Source organism: Cebus imitator, unplaced genomic scaffold (assembly GCF_001604975.1).
Source record: "Cebus imitator isolate Cc_AM_T3 unplaced genomic scaffold, Cebus_imitator-1.0 Scaffold213, whole genome shotgun sequence".
NCBI classification, from domain to species: Eukaryota; Metazoa; Chordata; class Mammalia; order Primates; family Cebidae; genus Cebus; species Cebus imitator.
Genome location: NW_016107528.1, coordinates 584,515 through 603,391, shown reverse-complemented (window position 1 = coordinate 603,391; position 18,877 = coordinate 584,515). Strand labels below are relative to the sequence as shown.

General features: G+C 36.4%; 1 protein-coding gene across 1 annotated transcript in view; it reads left to right on the top strand.

Annotated features, from left to right (window-relative positions):
• Positions 1-18,877, top strand: part of SLC38A9 (solute carrier family 38 member 9) — an 87,962-nt gene that overhangs the window by 28,765 nt on the left and 40,320 nt on the right. Inside the window, exons 4-8 of the mRNA XM_017548673.2 lie at positions 10,447-10,579; positions 12,317-12,438; positions 12,576-12,639; positions 12,872-12,965; positions 16,980-17,150. Coding sequence (XP_017404162.1) covers positions 10,447-10,579; positions 12,317-12,438; positions 12,576-12,639; positions 12,872-12,965; positions 16,980-17,150 — 584 coding nt within the window. The remainder of the gene's footprint in view (positions 1-10,446; positions 10,580-12,316; positions 12,439-12,575; positions 12,640-12,871; positions 12,966-16,979; positions 17,151-18,877) is intronic.

Genomic DNA, 18,877 nt, shown 5'->3' with positions numbered 1-18,877 from the left:
CGATCACAAGTGTGAGCCACCACACCCAGCTGTGTATGTATATATTTAGAACTCATTTTTCATTAGGAAAAATATTAATAGAGGCCAGGCACAGTGGCTCATGCCTGTAATCCCAGCACTTTGGGAGGCAGAGGCAGGTGGATCATGAGGCCAGGAGTTCAAGACCAGCCTGGCCAAGATGGTGAAACCCCGTCTCTACTAAAAATACAAAAATTAGTCAGTGTGGTGGCAGGCGCCTGTAATCCCAGCTACTCAGGAGGCTGAGGCAGAGAATTGCTTGAACCTGGGAGGCAGAGTTTGCAGCGAGCCAAGATCGTGCCAGTGCACTCCAGCCTGGGTGACAGAGCAAGACTCCATCTCAAAAAAAAAAGGAAAAATTCTAATTGAACCCATCCTGTACTAGCATTACCAAGAGTCCTGTGGATCATACTCCTGTTTGTGACTGTGCTATAGGTTCTGGCTGCACCAGGAGTGGAAGGAGCCCATATGTAACCTTCATGACCAGGTGCCTTGGGAAGGTTTCTGTGCAGGTGGTGCTACTTTGTGCAACAACATTTATTGTAGTTGTTTTGGCTGAGGTTGAGGTTTTTTTGGTTTGGCTTCTGTTTTTAAATGTGGGAGGTAGATTTTGCAAGGGATTAAGCTGAATGAGGCCTAGGGACATCTGGTTATAAATATTTCTAAAAGAAAAACATATTCAGATGCTCCCTGACATAGATCTGTTGAGGGCATATAGGCTCCTCCCTCAGTCATCTCCTTTGCCCATCAAAGAGGAGAGTGGAAGCCTCTCTTCCCGCTCTAAGTCTTTAAGGGGACCTTAAGATGGTCTAGAACAGAAGTTGGCATTTTTTTTCTATAAAGGACACGTTAGTAAATACTTTAGGCTTTGTGGGCTTATGGACTCATTTGCCATTGTGGAGTGGAAGTAGCCACAGACAAAACATAAGTGTATGGGCCTGACTGTGTTCCAGTAAAAATTTTATTTATGAAAAAGTACATTTACAAAAACAGGGCATAGACATTTGTTTTATCAGGCCATAGTCTACCGACCCCTGGTCTGCACCAAAGGACTCTAATGTCAGCAACCATAGGGACTTGTACTTCGTACTGCTATGACACCCATACCTCTTGTCTTGTTTCTGCGGAAGTTAAAAAAAAATGTCAGGCCCATTCACCTTAATTTCAGTCTACCCCCACAATTCTAATGCAAATGTTCTGATCAGAATGGCTCTTTGGACAACAAAAAGCAAAATAGTCTCCAGCCTCTCCTAAACCCTGAAGCAAACCTACAGTCCTTAGGCAAGATCATCCAAAGATTTTAACTGCCATAAACGGTAGGGGTAAAGATTGAAGCTAAGAAGAATGATAGAGAAGGGGAAAGTACTGGCTTTCAAACAGGAGTAAAAAGTTTTATGGTAAAAACTGTCCTTAAGACTCACTGAAATGCTGAAAGAAGAAATTTATATTACAAGCATTCTTCCATATTAGGAATTCTTTCTAAATATCTTCTTAAATTTAAATACATATAATTTAACAACGTTTTAATATTAAGATATTTACAGCTGATGCTGTGATTAGCAGCTTTCTACATAATTTTTATAACATATTTTGATTTCTTTCTAATAGAGTCTCAAAGGTATAACTATCATAATGAAGAGCATGAACACAATTAAGATTCTTAAAACATGTAGCAAATTGCTTTCTAGAAGGATTGTACCAACTTCTACTAGCAATGTGTGAAAGTTTTTATTTCAGCATATACTTTCTAGCACTACTTTTGTCTTTTTTTCCTGAAATACCTCTTATATTTAGTTTGTAAAACTTTCCTATATGTAAAAATTCATTGATAGGAGCCAGTTGGCAGGGCAGGTTTCACTTTGAGCTCTTGCCTTTATCAATCTGTTCTGTTATTCTGGGATTGGTCTGCAGAATGCAACTAGCAGTAGATTCTGATTAGGCTACTACAGTATTTGCCATCTGCATTGAAAATACAGCCATCATCTTCTGAATGACTGGTTTGTGTAAACCATTTGTTGATAGTGTCTTTCCAGTGGTAAAGCAGAATTTCTCTGTCTGCCTTTCTTGAGAGCCATGATGAAGATTTCTAAGGCTTGATGTGTAGAATCCCTGTCTTAAGTGCCTTAGTCCATTTGGTGCTGTTGTAAGGAATACTTGAGACTAGGTAATTTATAAAAAACTGAAATTTATTTCTCCCAGTTCTAGAAGCTGGGAAGTCTGAGATCAAGGCACTGGTGTTTGATCTGACACGGGCCTTGTTGCTGTGTCATCCATGGCAGAAGAGCTGAAGAACAAGCTAGCTAAATGCTATGTGAAGCCTCTTTTGTAGGGGCCTTAATGAGGGAGGAACTCTCATTGTCTAATCACCTCCTAAAGGCACCAGCTCTTAATATCATCACATTGGCAATGCCTGAATTTTGGAGGGAACACACTCAAATTAAGATTAAGCTATGGGAAAGGAACAAGAAAGATGCTCTTTTTCTTTGGTGATCTGTTTAAAAAGTAGATGTGTTTTGTTTGAATCACACATATGTACAGTATTAAAAATAAGATGTATCTATCTATCTATCTATATATATATACTGAAATCTTTACCTTCTTCTTTCATTGTCTTTCCAGTTTTTAAGGATAGGAAATTTTAGTTAAAATGCTAGCCTGGCATTTTTCTCATTACCCACTTTTTTTTCTCCCATGGGGAATTATTGGGTTATGAAACTGGAAATTTTATTTCTTTTCCAGAAACTGTTTTGGTGGATTTGTGTAAGAAGGAGAGTAAGAACTGGCATGGGATTACAGGCTGAAGCCTACTCTTTATTTATAATTAAGACACACTCTTTATTTCAAAAATATTAAGTTAATAGTACTCCTAACTTATTACACTTAAATAGATTGAGACAACTTGTGATTTATTTTGGCATGCTTATAAAGTAGATAAAAGGAGAAGCTGCTTGGAAAACTTGCCCTCTTGGGAATTTTTTCCACATTCCTAATTTTCCTCTGTGGAATGTCACTCACCATTTCCCATTTGGAACTGCTCTTTCTAGATAGAAGATGGAATGGAGTGGTTGCGGTGGTGGTGGTGGTGTTACTGTTTACATCAAAGAGAAAAATGGAAGTATCTTAACTTAGTTAAAATGTTTCTGTTGTTTATATAATTCCTTAAGCCTTATTCCAGTGCTGGTGCTATTTAAAAAGCCTCAAAATCTTGCATTTCTTTTACTGATCATTTTGTAAACATCATAATAAGAGATTCTCAGCACAGTAGAATTTTTTTAAATTAATGGATTTTTTGAAACCAAAATTTAAGAACATAAATTGCATTAAAAAGAATTTTGAAATTTATTCTCAGCAGAATCTGTAATAAAATATATGGGCCTGTAATAAAATATATGGGCCTGAGAATTAATTTTCAGGTCAAGTTCTTTGTCTACATGTTATTGATGAAGGTGTTTACTTTCAACTAAGTAATAGTTTAGAATTCTAAAACAGGGAACTCATAATCGTCAACCAGGTGTTTATTAACATTTACTCTTTTCAAAACTTTTTCACCATGCCAGTTGGTTAAAAAAAAGTCTTAAAAAAAATGAGACTGGATATGTGTGTGTACATGCACATATTCATTTGCAAATCATGTACATATATGGGCCTGAGAATTAATTTTCAGGTCAAGTTCTTTGTCTACATGTTATTGATGAAGGTGTTTACTTTCAACTAAGTAATAGTTTAGAATTCTAAAACAGGGAACTCATAATCGTCAACCAGGTGTTTATTAACATTTACTTTTTTCAAAAGCTTTTTCACCATGCCAGTTGGTTAAAAAAAAATCTTAAAAAAAATGAGACTGCATATGTGTGTGTACATGCACATATTCATTTGCAAATCATGTACATATATTTCTATACTCACATATTATATACTCTAAAATATACATAATGGAAATTTTTAAATTATTAGATATAATCAGTCTTGATAAAATTAACTTTAAATTTTATTAGTAGTATAGCCAATTTTTTGTTTTCACTTTAATATCAATAATTTAATATTGTTTATTATTTAATCCTTTATCACACAGTAATTTAAACTGATTTAAAGTTTATTCCAGGCCAGGTACAGTAGCTCATGACTGTAATCTCAGCATTTTGAGAGGCCACAGAGGAGGATCATTTGAGGCCAGGAGTTAAGACCAACCTGGACAACACAGCAAGACTTCATCTCTATTAAAAATAATAATAAAAAAAAATTAGGCATGGTGGTACACGCCTGTAGTCCTAGCTACTCGGGAGGCTGAGGCAGGAGGATCACTTGATTCCAGAGTTCAAGGTTACATTGAGCCAATGATGACACTGCCACTGTACTCCAACCTGGGTGACAGAGCAAGACCCTGTCTCAGAAAAATTGAAAAGAAAAAAAGTTCATTTCTGTCTCATCCAACAATTACATGTGATGTTTTTTGTTGAAATTTGCATGACGAATTTTCATCCTCTATAATATCACACAATTCTTACATTTAGTGATTGCAGTGCTGGTTTGTGTATTTAATATTCCATGCTATTTTTAAGCTCAAAATACTAGAGTTTTCATTGATTCAATACTGTTAATTTAGAAACAACCAGTAACTGGCTGGGCACAGTGGCTCACACCTGTAATCCCAGCACTTTGGGAAGCCAAGGAGAATGGATCACCTGAGGTTAGGAGCTCAAGACCAGCCTGGCCAACATGGTGAAACCCCGTCTTTACTAAAAATACAAAAATTACCTGGTGTGGTGGCGCACATGTGTAGCCCCAGCTACTCTGGAGGCTGAGACAGGAAAATCGTTTGAACCTGGGAGGTGGAGGCTGCAGTGAGCCAAGATCGGGCTACTATACTCTAGCCTGGGCAAGACAGAGCAAGACTCTGTCTCAAAAACAAAACAAAATCAAAAGAACAAAACAAAAAACCCTGAAACAACCACTAACCTTGTCCACCTTTTGTGGTTTTCTTTCTAGTCTGCCTCCAAGCTCTCCTCTCCTCTTGTCTTCTTTTCTGCCTTCCCCTTCATTTCTGACACTCCTAGCTCTACTTTACCACCCAGTTGTTCCAGCCACTACCCTCCCTCCCAACACACTACACACATACACACACACACACACACATTCTCTCTCTCTCTCTCTCTCTCTCTAAAGAAAAAAAGTATTGATTTAGAGGGACCCCTTGGAACGTGGCAAGTCTCTCTGCTGGGGGAAGGAGAAGAGTTGATAGACAGAACCATCCTTGGCCAGGCCCCCGATGGCTTACCCCTGTAATTCCAGCATTTTGGGAAGCCAAGGCAGGAGGATCAGTTGAGACCAGCTTGGGCAACATACAAAGAGCCCATCTCTACAAAAAAAAAAAAAAAAATTATTTTTTAATTAGCTGGGCATGGTGGTGCATACCTGTAGTCCCAGCCTCTGGGGAGGCTGAGGCAAGAGGATCACTTGAGCCCAGGAGTTTAAGCCTGCTTCGAGCTATCAGTGCACCACTGTACTCTAGCCTGGGCAACAAAGTGAGACCCTATCTCAAAACAAACAAACAAACAAAGACCTATAATTCAGTAGCTTCTGGCCAGAGTGGAGGAGCTGCCTAGCTAGTCTGAAAGCTCCACTGGAAGAGTATTAAACATTTTAGTAAGGTCCTGAAGTCTTTATGAACAGATTACTTGAGAGTTGTCATTTTGAAAGGCACACTGGGTAGAAGGATACAAAGGATAAAATAGCATTGCATACAGTCATACTGAGTACTTTATGTTAGAATTACAACTGTTTAATGTTTATTTTTTAATGTTCATTTTTATAAATTAATATTTTATTTGATACTTTATAATGTTTGTAAATTTCCACATTTGAAATATGTTGAGTATTTAATTTCATGATTTCTAAACATTGTTATACCTCTGCACACTTTTCAATTAAAATATTAGTATTAATACTTGCATTATAGGAAGTAAATACCAAGATACTGATAGTGCAATTTGCTTTAGAATTATAATTATTACTTTGATTTTTCTGTCATGTTTAATGGCAGGTTCAAAGATCATTTAAATTCTTCATTTGGAAGCTTTTAAATCTTAGAAAATTTTGATTCTATGTGTATGAAATTACAGATAGATATGAGTTTTTGTTGGTAACAGACATGTTCAGCAATAAAACCATCTAACAATGGAAACATTTCTCAACATCCACTATCAGAATGTTCTTTGTGTATCATGTTTCTTTAAAAAAGCAACTACTCTCTCAGACTATTAAAATGCCATCTTTATCTTGAAGGGAGATAAATATGTTTTGGGGGGTTTGTTTCTAATATCTGTTGTGTACCTATGTAGCATACTATTGATAGCTATGTGTTATCATAGAAGAAGTGATCAAATTTGGAGCAGTTGTATCTTGTAGAAGAAAAATAGGTAACTCGTTTAAGTTTGCCACAACATAACCAATACATTTCTGTATGATACAAAAGATTTTTGAGTCTATCTCAATCTCACTGCTAAATTTTAAAAGGATGTGTCTACTTAAAATCGATTTTTAAAGGCTTGTCTTTGATATATCCCATGTACGAAAAAGTGCATTGTATATGTACACTTTAAGAAATATTTATAGGCCAGGTATGGTGACTTACGCCTGTAATCCCAACACGTTGCGAGGCCAAGACAAGAGGATTGCTTGAGCCAGAAGCTTGAGACCAGCCTGGGCAATGTGGCAAGACCCTGTCTCTACAAAAAAATTTTTTAAATTAGCTAGGCATGGTGCTGTGCACCTGTGGTCCCGGCTACTTGGGAGGCTGAGGCTGAGGCAGGAAAATTCACTTGAGCCCAGGTAGTTGAGGCTGCAGTAAGCCATGTTCATGTCACTGCACTCCAGCCTAGGCGATAGAGTAAAACCCTATCTCAAAAAAGAAAGAAAAGAAAGAGAGGAGAGAGAGAAAGAGAGAAGGAAAGAAGGAAAAGAGGGAGAGAGGGATGAAAGGAGGGAGGGAGCCAACACCCATCCAAGCAGCATAAGGTCAAGACAACAGCATCTTAAAAGTTCCCCATGTGTCCTTCACCAAACACATCACCCACCCTTCCTAGGGATGACCACTATCTTGACTTTTGTATAATAATTTCCCTATGCTTTGTAACAGTTTTATCGTCTGTATATCCCTAAATACTGAATTCAGTTGTACCTGGTTTTGCACCTCATTTGGGGTACAGACCTTCTTAATAGTGATGGCATTTTATTAAATTTCAGAGAAGCATAACTGGTCAGTAGGGTGGAGACAGACGTATGAGCCAAAAATTTTTAAGGAATTGAAGGAGTGGAACCTAGAAAAAGTGTTAGATAGAAATAAAGTTTCTCTGTTTATAAGTGTATTAAATGAAAATATGAGGTTTGACTCACATTTTAAAATATTTTATAAATTTTGCTTAATATTAAAAGCATTTTTTCTGTGGCATGACCATAAATATTTATAAGGTAAGACAAATATAACATTTTCAGTGTGGCACAGCTGAACTACATTTCAAATGAGAAGTAACATTGATAGGGAGCAGTCATGTGAAACTATGTTCAAAAAAGAAAACCCAAGTTTCAAAATTCTTATTCTGAATATTGTTCTCTGTGTAGTAGTGTTTAATTTTAAAAGTGTTTTCAGATCCAACTAAACTTCAATTAAAAATATAATTTATATTTTTTCTCTCTCAAATGAAGCTTTAAGCATATGTTTCTAATAATTCAATTAAATATGCTGAGTTGTATATTTTTTGAAGAGAATCTGTTTTGAAAAGATTCCAGAATATTTATTTGAACAGGCACTCAGCATCTCGATGAAAACTGTTGGAAAAGAAAAACTTTCAGAGTCATTCTGCCCTCAGAGTAGTCAAGCCAACTAAACTGGTACGGTTAACACTTCTGTAAGAAACCAGGAGCCAAGAAATTTAGCACTTCCTGACTGCTTTTCAGCAAGCAGGACTCAAACCAACTTAGTGGTTGGAACTAATACCATTGAATTTTTAAAGTAAAAGGCTACACGTTGAGCACCTACATCTCTTTCTATCAGAATCATACTAGTCTCTTTTGGTAATCCATGACTAGCTTCAGTCTTTGCCTTATGTTGGCATTAAAGTTGTGATTCTTTCTTGAATGTTGGAGGGCATCATTCTTGCAAAGCAAGAAGAAAATGCGCTATAGAGTGTGACCCCAGGTATAATTAAGCCATCTGCCAGATATATTTTTATGTTACTTTTTAGTACCACTGAGTATCATAGTAGAGATGTAACTTATAGGGGACATTATAATGCTTTGGGATCATTGGTAGTTATAGCAGACTACCAAATTTAAAAGTAGGGATTGCTTTTTCAGCTTCTGACCCATTCATTTTCATTATATCCTCTTGAAATGTATTGACACCACTTAATTCACTTAACAATAATATGCTTAGTGTCTTGGTTCATTTTATAATGCTGTAACAGAATACCTGAGACTGGATAATTTTAAAAGAAGAGAGACTGATTTCTTATAGTTCTGGAGACTGGGAAGTCAAACGGCCCACATCTAGGAAGGGATTTCTTGCTTATTACTGCATAGTGGAAGGGCGAAAGAGTATATGAGAGAGGGTGAGGGAAAGGAAGGGAACTGAACTCATTCTTCTTTTTTTTTTTTCCACATAGTCTGCTCTTCACACTGAACTCATTCTTTTACCAGGAACCCACTCCCATGATATTAACCCATTCCTGAGATAATGTCATTAATCTATTTGTGAACCTCAGAGCTCTAATCACCTAATCGCCCCTTGAAGGTCCCACTGTTGGTACTGTTGCATTGCAGATTTTCTTCCAACACGTAAACTTTGGGGGACACATTCAAACCACAGCACTAGTATATATGATATGTCATATTAATCCCTATATCCACGTATTTGCTCTGTATGTGCTCTATTTACATATTCATTGTGTTGACCTATATAGTACCCAGCATAGTTAGGTGTTGCAGTAGATAACAAATGATAAAAGATTCAAGGATTCTGTATGATAGCTACAGAGATAAAATTGTTTAACACCTCTGCTACCGTTTATCAAATATCACAGAATTTGTAAGAAAAATAGCAGAAATGTTCAGTCACTTGGTTTATCAAGCACTTCCCACAAGATTAGATTAATGGCCGGGTGCGTTGGCTCATGCCTATAATCCTAGCACTTTGGGAGGCCAAGGCAGGCAAGATCACCTGAGGTCAGGAGTTGGAGACCAGCCTGGCCAACATGGTGAAACCTCGTCTCTACTAAAAATCCAAAAATTAGCTACGTGTGGTGGTGCTACTCGGGAGGCTGAGGCCAGAAAATCCCTTGAACCTGGGAGGTGGAGGTTGCAGTGAGCCGAGATTGTGCCACTGCACTCCGGCCTGAGCAACAGAGCAATACTCCGTCTCAAAAAAAGAGGGGAGGATTAGATTAGATTAACAGTGTCTCCAGAAATGATTACCATACATTAATATATTTTAAGTTTCTTTCAGAACCATAAGTATAGAAGAGATAGGTGAAACTGATGATAAATCTGGATTTTTTTTTTCTTCTTTGTTTGGATCTGTGCCTAAAATGGCAAATTATATACAGTTTGGGGCATGGTGTCACTTATAACTCCAAGGAGTTTAAGAATCAGCAGAGGAATACAGTCTTCATACAACTCTGCCTGGTCTTTGTATTTTTGATAATGTGTTACTGGAAACTTAAGAAGAAAATGAGGGAGTTTCAGAAAGAAACTGAAGAGGTTGATGACTGAAAAGGATGACTGAACACCAAAATCTGCAGTTGATTAGGACACAGTCGTGGAAAGGAAGCATATATATAAATAATAGGGTATGTTACTAAAATTTGCAAAAAGTAGAATGAGGCAAAGTATCTCTATTGTCCTGATGTTCCATTTGATACTGATTTGGATAAGTCTCATAAGGGATCTGATGGTTGAGGTCACTAATCCTTAATACATGAACCAAGGAATAAGAATTCTGTTTATCATAGGAAGTAAATTTGGCCCATAAGGAAGGAGTACAGACCCCACAAGAGAGGGACATTTTAGTCCATAATTTCTCTGATTTAGTGCCAAAAGTTTTTTTGAGAGACTATTCAAAGCTGTCTTAAGTTTCCTTGTTGGAAACTGATAGCTGCTATATTTCTTTTTAATAACTGTTTTAAGTTCTTTCTGTTATGTCTTCTCTGTTGCTAAGTTGCTTAAAGTAAAAGTGTTACGAGACAAAAGCTTTATTCTGTGAATAGGATAATACTTCTTTTGTGACGTTTTCTTTTTGCACCAAAAGTGAGAAGTGAATGCCTTGCCTTTGTGCATCCCATTACGAATGGAGGACAAAAAGTTATTTTCTTCAAAGGCCGACTTTCAGAATTTTTGGCTGAACACTTTTTGTCAAGTGTGTATTCCCTTCTCTAGGCCTTTCTATATAGAGCCCACAAACATCGTCAATGTGAATCATGTCATTCAGAGGGTTAGCGACCATGCCTCCGCCATGAACAAGAGAATTCATTACTATAGCCGGCTCACCACTCCTGCAGACAAGGCACTGGTAAGAGACAAAGCATTACTTATCATCTAAAATTCAGTTGAAATGAACACTGAACAGTACAAGCCAGGGCACCTCCCAGCGATTGAACTTTTTTCTGACTGTATTTCAAGGACGATTCATGCAAAGTCAAAGATAGTAATTAGTACACATCCTACATCCCAGGCTAGGTCATTCTTATCTAAATTTCAAACAATCTTTCTATGTTGACAATAACCTGGAGATTGTTTTGGATTAAATTCTGCTGTTCTCCATTCCCCAAATCTCTGAGGAGGATAAATTACTTTTGAAGTGGCAGGTTAGGCCATTGACTAATAGCAAATAATAACAGGTTCTGCTTAGTGTGGTCAATTTTTAACTTTGAAGCTATAAAAGAAATGTTTTTTAGAAATTTTCTGCAAGAATGGGAAACTGACTGAACACAGCGACTCATACCTATAATCTCAGCATTTTGGGAGGCCAAGCAGAGAGGATCACTTGAGCCCAGGAGTTCAAGACCAGCCTGGGCAAGATGGTGAAACCCTGTCTCTACAAAAACAATTTTTTTTAATTAGCTGAGCATGATGGCTCAACCTTATAATTCCAGCTACTTGGGAGACTGAGATAGGAGATCTCTGGCGCCCAGGATGGATCCCTTGAGGATGCAGTGAGCTGTGATTATGCCACTGTATTCCACCCTGAGCAAGAGAATATGACCCCATTTCTTAAAAAAAAAAGGGAAACTGAAATATACACATAAATAAATATAATAGTTTCTTATTTAGCATTATTCTTTTAATCAATTTGAAGCCAGATTTGGCCTATGGGCCAGAGTTTGTTGACCCTTGATCTTCTAAAAATTTCTATTACTATTTTAGGATAAAAAATATGTAAGTAATTTGATAGTTTGTAAAAACTACCACAGATGAGATATTCAGAAACTTGCAAGTTTAACTGAAAATGAGAACATTCTGGGAGAAAATAGGATTTTGAAATTAGTATTATTAATAAAAAGACAGAAGGGAACCAACATTCATTAATAAGGACCAGTGATTGGGCATCACTGGAATGTAGCGATCTCATTTAAGCCTTAAACAATAGTCACGTGAAATAAATATTAACATCTCCTTTTATATGACCAAAGTAGGGATTTCCAAAATGTTCTGGATGGGGTAATTTTTTTCCCAATTTTTTTGGCTTTTTTCCCCTTAGGCCTTGACATCAGTAGTTGGGGTAAAGTCTTAGTTCCATAATGGAATTATTTAAGCCCTTGGAGGAGTAGAGGTAATCCAGTATCCCTGGATCTAGTTCAGACCTTCCAGATGCTCTGGGCTCTTGGAAGCAAATCTCCAAGTTCCCAGCTGAGCATGTTTATACCTGAATATATATTGTTTGCCTGGAAATAGAGTCAGCATGTACCAAAGTTGAATGCGTTTTGTTAACTGACACTGAGATGAGTCTAGCAAGTCAGAGTGTATAAACAGTGATGTAAAATTAACAGTGATATAACCATTCTTAATGAATGTGTGTATACATCCACACTCATTTTCTGAAAATCCCAAAATTATTTTGGATTTTTAAATTCTTGCTTTAGTTAGATTTTTCATATTTGAAAAAGAATTTTTAAATTCACTGATCAGGAATGCATAGTACTTGTTTATGACATTTAAAATGTATCGAGTCAGGTGTTCTAATGTGTAGAAAATATCTTATTTTGCATTTCCTGGTTCTGACATTTCTCTGTGTTTCTTTTTTTACCAGATTGCCCCAGACCATGTAGTTCCAGCTCCAGAAGAGTGCTATGTGTATAGTCCATTGGGCTCTGCTTATAAACTTCAAAGTTACACTGAAGGATACGGTAAAAACACCAGTTTAGTAACCATGTGAGTGAAACGGCTTTTTGGAGCATGACTTAAACTGTATATGAATGAAAATTACTGATTATTTTAATTTTTGTCTCAATTAAAATGTTTGAAGAGCCAAACTCCATTTTTTTACTGCTATTACTCTGTGTTTTCAGTTTTATGATTTGGAATACCATGATGGGAACATCTATACTAAGTATTCCTTGGGGCATAAAACAGGTAATATAATTTTTCAGCACACTTTTTGCCTAAATGTTTTTCTCTTTATATTGCAAGTTTTATAACAGAAGTTTTAATAAATCTACATGAAATTCATTTAAAAAAAGATGGTTATATTTAGTTTTTCATGAGTTGTCAAGTTTTTATCATGATTATTTAGGGTAAAATAATTGCATATGAATTTATGCTTACATGATGATATATGCTCTTTTATACTTTTATTTTTAAACAGGCTGGATTTACTACTGGAATGTGTGTCATCATACTGATGGGCCTTTTAACACTTTATTGCTGCTACAGAGTAGTGAAATCACGGACTATGATATGTAAGAATTTGACACAGTGACAATAGATTATGGGTATTAATAAGCATTACCCTTTGAGGCAGATCACTAGTGTGTATATGCCACATATATGTCAACTGTCTACTTTGTACCTAAAGATTTATTTCTCTAATTCATTGTTTTCAGCTGAATTAATTTGTTAATATATTAGTGGCTGCCTTTGAAATTCAGAGAAGCTAAGGGTTATTTGCAGAGTTTATTCACTTTGGTGCTAGTTTCTTCATAAGAATCATTTAGAAACTCATATTTATGGCCGGGTATGGTGGCTCATGCCTGTAATCCAAGCACTTTGGAGGCCAAGGTGGGCGGATCACCTGAGGTCAGGAGTTCAAGACCAGCCTGACCAACATGGTGAAACCCCATCTTAAAAAAAAAAAAAAGAAAGAAAAAGAAACTCATATTTATAAAATAATGTCATTGCCAGAACTAAATTGAGAATTCTATGCTTTCTAACATTTAATGGTGACTTGTTTTGACCTATTCATGTCAAAAGACCTAAATCTTAGAATTTCTTAAAAGTAGAAATTGTAACTAGAAAAATAAAACGTAAGCAACTCTGTAGTAATGAATATTTGAAGTTGTATGAACACTTTACCTCTATTCATCTCTACAAATTCTGGATTAGGGAAAATCTTTTTTAGGTTGTTTTAAAGTAGTTTAGGACCTAAACAAACCTACATTATTTCATTAAATCTTAGCAAGTATGAATCAACAGACCAGGCTTTACCTCCAGGTTTTTTCTGTGCCTACTAAGCAGCTTCCTTCGTTATGTTAACCAGATCTAGTGTTAGTCACTGGGCGAGTATTTATTTAAAAGTCTTGAGAAACCAGACCTGGTGGTGTGTGCCTACAGTCCCAGCAACGCAGGAGGCTTAGGTGGGAAGACGGCTTTAGTCCAGGAGTTTGAGGCTAGCCTTGGCAACATAGCAATATTCCATCTTTAAAAAAAAAAGGAATAAAAAAGTCTTGAGAGAAGATTTGTTCTGGTTTCTACAAGGTAAGAGGAGATCATTTTAGCCTCTAGTTTCTAAGGCAAATTGTGGCTGAACTTGGAAGACTTCTTTAAACATATACAGTAAGTTCATATATTATCTAATTCAGCATCTCTTTTAAAATGGGAGCAGAGCCCCCACTGAGTTCTCTCAGTAACTGTTCTTTTCTTTTCTCTTTTTTTTCTTTTTCTTTTTTTTTTTTTTTTGAGACAAGGTCTCACTCTGTTACCCAGGCTGGAATGCTATCATGGCTCACTGCTGCCTCAACCTCCCAGGCTCAGGTGATTCTCCCACTACAGGTGCACACCATCATGCCCAGTTAATTTTTTTGTATTTTTCATAGAGATAGGGTTTCATCATGTTGCTCAGGTTGGTCTCGAACTCCTTGGCTCAAGTGATATGCTCACCTCAGCCTCCCAAAATGCTGGGATAATAGGCTAACTGTTAACTCCCACATTATTCAACTGTTCCACACTATTTAAAAAGAAGTACTCGAGAAGCTGAGGCACGAGAATTGTTTGAACACAGGAAGTGGAGGTTGCAGTGAGCCAAGATTCTGCCACTACACTTCAGTCTGGGTGATGGAGTGAAACTCTGTCTCAAATAAAATAAAATAAAAAGAAGAAAAAAAGAAGAACTTCCACCAATTCATTTTGCAAACTCTACACGTGCCTAACACAAAGCCTGACGCCACCAAAAATAAAGAAAATATAGATGTAAAATTTATTTGTGAAACATTATCATATAGAATCCAACAGTGTATCAAAAGAATATCCTGTGTCTAAGATAAAGTTTATTCCAGTAATGCAAGGATGTTTCATTTTTAAGAAATTCAACATAATTCACTACATTAACAAAGGAAAATTCATAATTACATCAATAGATATAAAAAGGGCACTTAATAAATTCAGCACCTGTTTCTGATTAAGACTCTTAAGTGAAAAGCACTACTTAGAAATAACAAAGTCTATTTATTCCCAGACAGTACCAGCACCATTCTAAAATTATGAAATGCTAAAGCAGTTTTCATTAAAGTCAAGAAAACATAGAAATGTTAATAATTAATCAATTTTTGGAGATATTATCAAATGCAACAAAAAACCCTAAATAATATAAAAACTAGAAAAGACTTAGAAGATGGTGTTTCGCCATGTTGGCGAAGCTGATCTTGAACTCCTGATGTCAAGTTGGTCTGCCTGCCTTATCCTCCCAAAGTGCTGGGGTTATAGGCATGAACCACCATGCCCAGCCAAAACAGTTATTCTTGATAGTGATGTTGTTTTCACATTCTTTATCTAGACATGAATTATCATATTCTATTGTCCTCAATTTTTCAGACTTATCACTGCTTTCTGCCATGTACTAGCTGCCATATTTTGCTTCAAAGATAGCAGAACTTCAGTTTTTCTATATTCATGAAACCTAACAATTACCTCAAAGTAGTTCAAAGCATGGGATTATAAAGGAAAAAAGACTGTAAAATTATCCTTTGATGACAATTGAAATACTCTTTCATAGGTTATACTTACTTATCTGTATTCTTCCTTGAACAATTGAAATGTAAAATAAAAAGTTTATATTGTTAATGCAATAACTCTATCATAGAAAAGCAAGTGTTTTCTAGTTTTTTTTTTCTTATGTAAATTTCTATTCTAAATGATAGGAATGTCTAAATACATATTTCATAAAGTTGTTCATATTGTATTTTAGTTGTCTTCCACTTTATCACCATTTTTTAGTACATTTTATGTTTCTACAATCACCATTTTTGTCTCTACAAAATGATTGTATACAGTTGCATGCGGCAGCTCCATTGTATTTGCTTAATCATTGCCCTATGTTGTGTATTAAAGTCGTTGCTTATTTTTGGTACTCTAAAGAATATTCTTCTAAAAATATTTTATATATGCTTCCTGTATTCTTTTAAATTACTTCCTTTTTAGTGCAGTGGTGGGATCATGGGTCACTGCAGCTGCAACCTCCCGGGCTCAGGGGACCCTCCCACCTCAGGCTCCTAAGTAGCTGGAACTGCAGGTATGCACCACCACACCCAGCTAATTTTTGAATATTTTTGTGAAGATGGGATTTCGCCATGTTGCCCAGGCTCGTCTCAACTCCTGGGCTCAAGCAGCCTGCCCACCTCAGCCCCCCAAAATGGTGGGATTACAGACCTGAGCCACCATGCCCAGCCCTGTTTGTCTTTTCCATTGTAATTTGTTTCTTCAGTTGCTAGAAGAGGATAACCTTTCATGTTCGATTTCTACATTATGTTTTCTAACTTTTTTAACTTTGTTCTATTTTTGTTTTTGTTTTGAGAGAGAGTCTCACTCTGTCATCCAGGCTGGAGTGCAGTGGCGCCATCTCAGCTCACTGCAACTTCTGCCTCCCAGATTCAAAAGATTCTTGTGCCTCAGCCTCCAGAGTAGCTGGGACTACAGGCACATGCCACTGTGCCCAACTAATTTTTTTGTATTTTTTGGTAGAGACAAGGTTTCACCATGTTGGCCAGGCTGGTCTCAAACTCCTGACCTCAAGTGATCTGCCTGCGTTGTTCTCCCAATGTGCTGAGATTACAGACATGAGCCACTGTGCCTGGCCTATTTGACTTAGTTTTCTGAAATTTATATTGGCATGTGGTAGAAAGTGTAACTCGAGAAACTTTCCCCTATGTTGTTATCTGAATATGCCAAATATTAAGTAATGTTTTCTGCCCCTTACTGATGCGTTTGTTTAACCTTAGTTTATCACTTGCTTTTATTAATTATAAAATGTTACAATGCTGTAATCTGTTTCTCAGGTTACCTGTACTATTTTTTAATCTATATTTCTTTTTTTATTTTTCTATAATGTTTTAATTTTATTATCTCATAATATATTCTAATGTCTAGTGGTAGAATACCCATAATCTTTCACTAAATATGTTGAGTTTATTTGGGGAATACAAATTATGAATATGGAATATATTATCAACATTTAGTTTTATTCTTTCTCTTATTTTATCTAGCTTCATTGGATACCACTACCTGGGAATATCCAGATGTCTGCAGACATTATTTTGGCTCCTTTGGGCAGTGGTCAAGTCTCCTTTTCTCCTTGGTGTCTCTCATTGGAGCAATGATAGTTTATTGGGTGCTTATGTCAAATTTTCTTTTTAATACTGGAAAGTTTATTTTTAGTAAGTATCTATATCATATGCTTTTAATACAGTACTTTCAAATGCAATTACCACTGTAATGTTAGTTCTAGCCTTAAATTCTAGGACTTGGGTAAATAAGTAATGTATGTAATACTGGAAAATATGTTTTATTCAGTTTGCTTTCTATGGTTGTGATCTCAAATATAATGTATGTTCATTTCCAAACATTAATTTTTGAATGAATATTACTCCAAAATCTTTAGTTAATATAAAATATATCTATAATCCAGTAGATGTTTTAAGTATTTTTTCACTAAAGAACTTGATATGTAGACTCTAGGGGAAACAAATTTCAGCCACTTATTTTCAACACATTAGGATATAAGATTAGAAAGTCAAAGAATAATGGAATTTATATGATAAATATATTATTGATATTTACATATCATAGAATTATAATTTACCCAAATCTGCTACTTAAATTCTGAAGACAGTCTTAGAAATCAGTCAAAATACTTGTTTAGATTGGATAGAAGAAGTTCATTGTTTTTAATTAATGAATTTGTTTTTTTCTTTTTTTGAGAAAGGGCCTTGCGATTTTGCCCTGGCTGGTCTCAAACTCCTGGGCTTAAGTGATTCTCCCACCTCAGCCTCCTGGTTACAGGCTCCTGCCACTGTACTGAGCTGGAAGTTTATTGTATAAGATACCAAACCTTTTTCCTTATAACAGTTTTACTAAAATTTTTACCAAACCTAAAGTTTGGTGTATGTTTAGCAGCTTTAAATAAAACATATATTTAAAATCTGGATTTATGTGAAAACAAAATTTCAAAATAATTTCTAACATAATCACAACGGCTAATTTCCCTCAGAGCCTTTGACTGAGGGAGATAAACTCTATTTTATTTTAAACATTAAATAATAAAATTTGCTTTATAATTTCTATTACCAAGAATCTTTATCATTTGTTTGTTTGTGATGGAGTCTTGCTCTGTTACCCAAGCTGGAGTGCAGTGGTACTATCTCGGATCGCTGCAAACTCCACCTCCCGGATTCAAGTGATTCTTCTGCTTCAGCGTTCCGAGTACCTGGGATTACAGGTGCTCACAATAACGTTCAGCTAATTTTTGTGTTTTTAGTAGAGACGGGGTTTCGCCATGTTGGCCAGACTGGTCTCAAGCTCCTGACTTCAAGTGATCCTCCCGCCTTGGCTTCCCAAAGTGCTGGAATTACAGGCGTGAGCCACCATACCCGGTCCCTAGCATCTTTATTGTTTAAAAAATTATGAAATATTTCAAACTACAAAAAAAATGCAGAAGCTAATATAAATACCAGTATATTCACTAATAAGTTTTCATGTCTTAACATTTTATCACATTTTTATTAGATCTCTTTTCTGTTCTTTTTTTTTTTTTTTTAGTAGAGACAGGGTATCAATATGTTGCCCAGGCTAGTTTCTGCCTCCTGGCCTCAAGTGATCCTCCCACCTCAGCCTCTTAAGTAGTTTGAATTATAGGCACAGGCTGGGTGCGGTGGCTCAGGCCAGGTGCGGTGGCTCAGGCCTGTAATTCCAGCACTTTGGGAGGTCAAGGCGAGTGGATCACTTGAGCTCAGGAGCTCAAGACCAGCTTAGCCAACATGGTAAAACCCCGTCTCTACTAAAAATACAAAAATTAGCTGGGTGTGGTGGCATTTGCCTCTAATCCCTGCTAATCAGGTGGCTGAGGTATGAGAATCACTTGAACCTGGGAGGCAGAGGTTGCAGT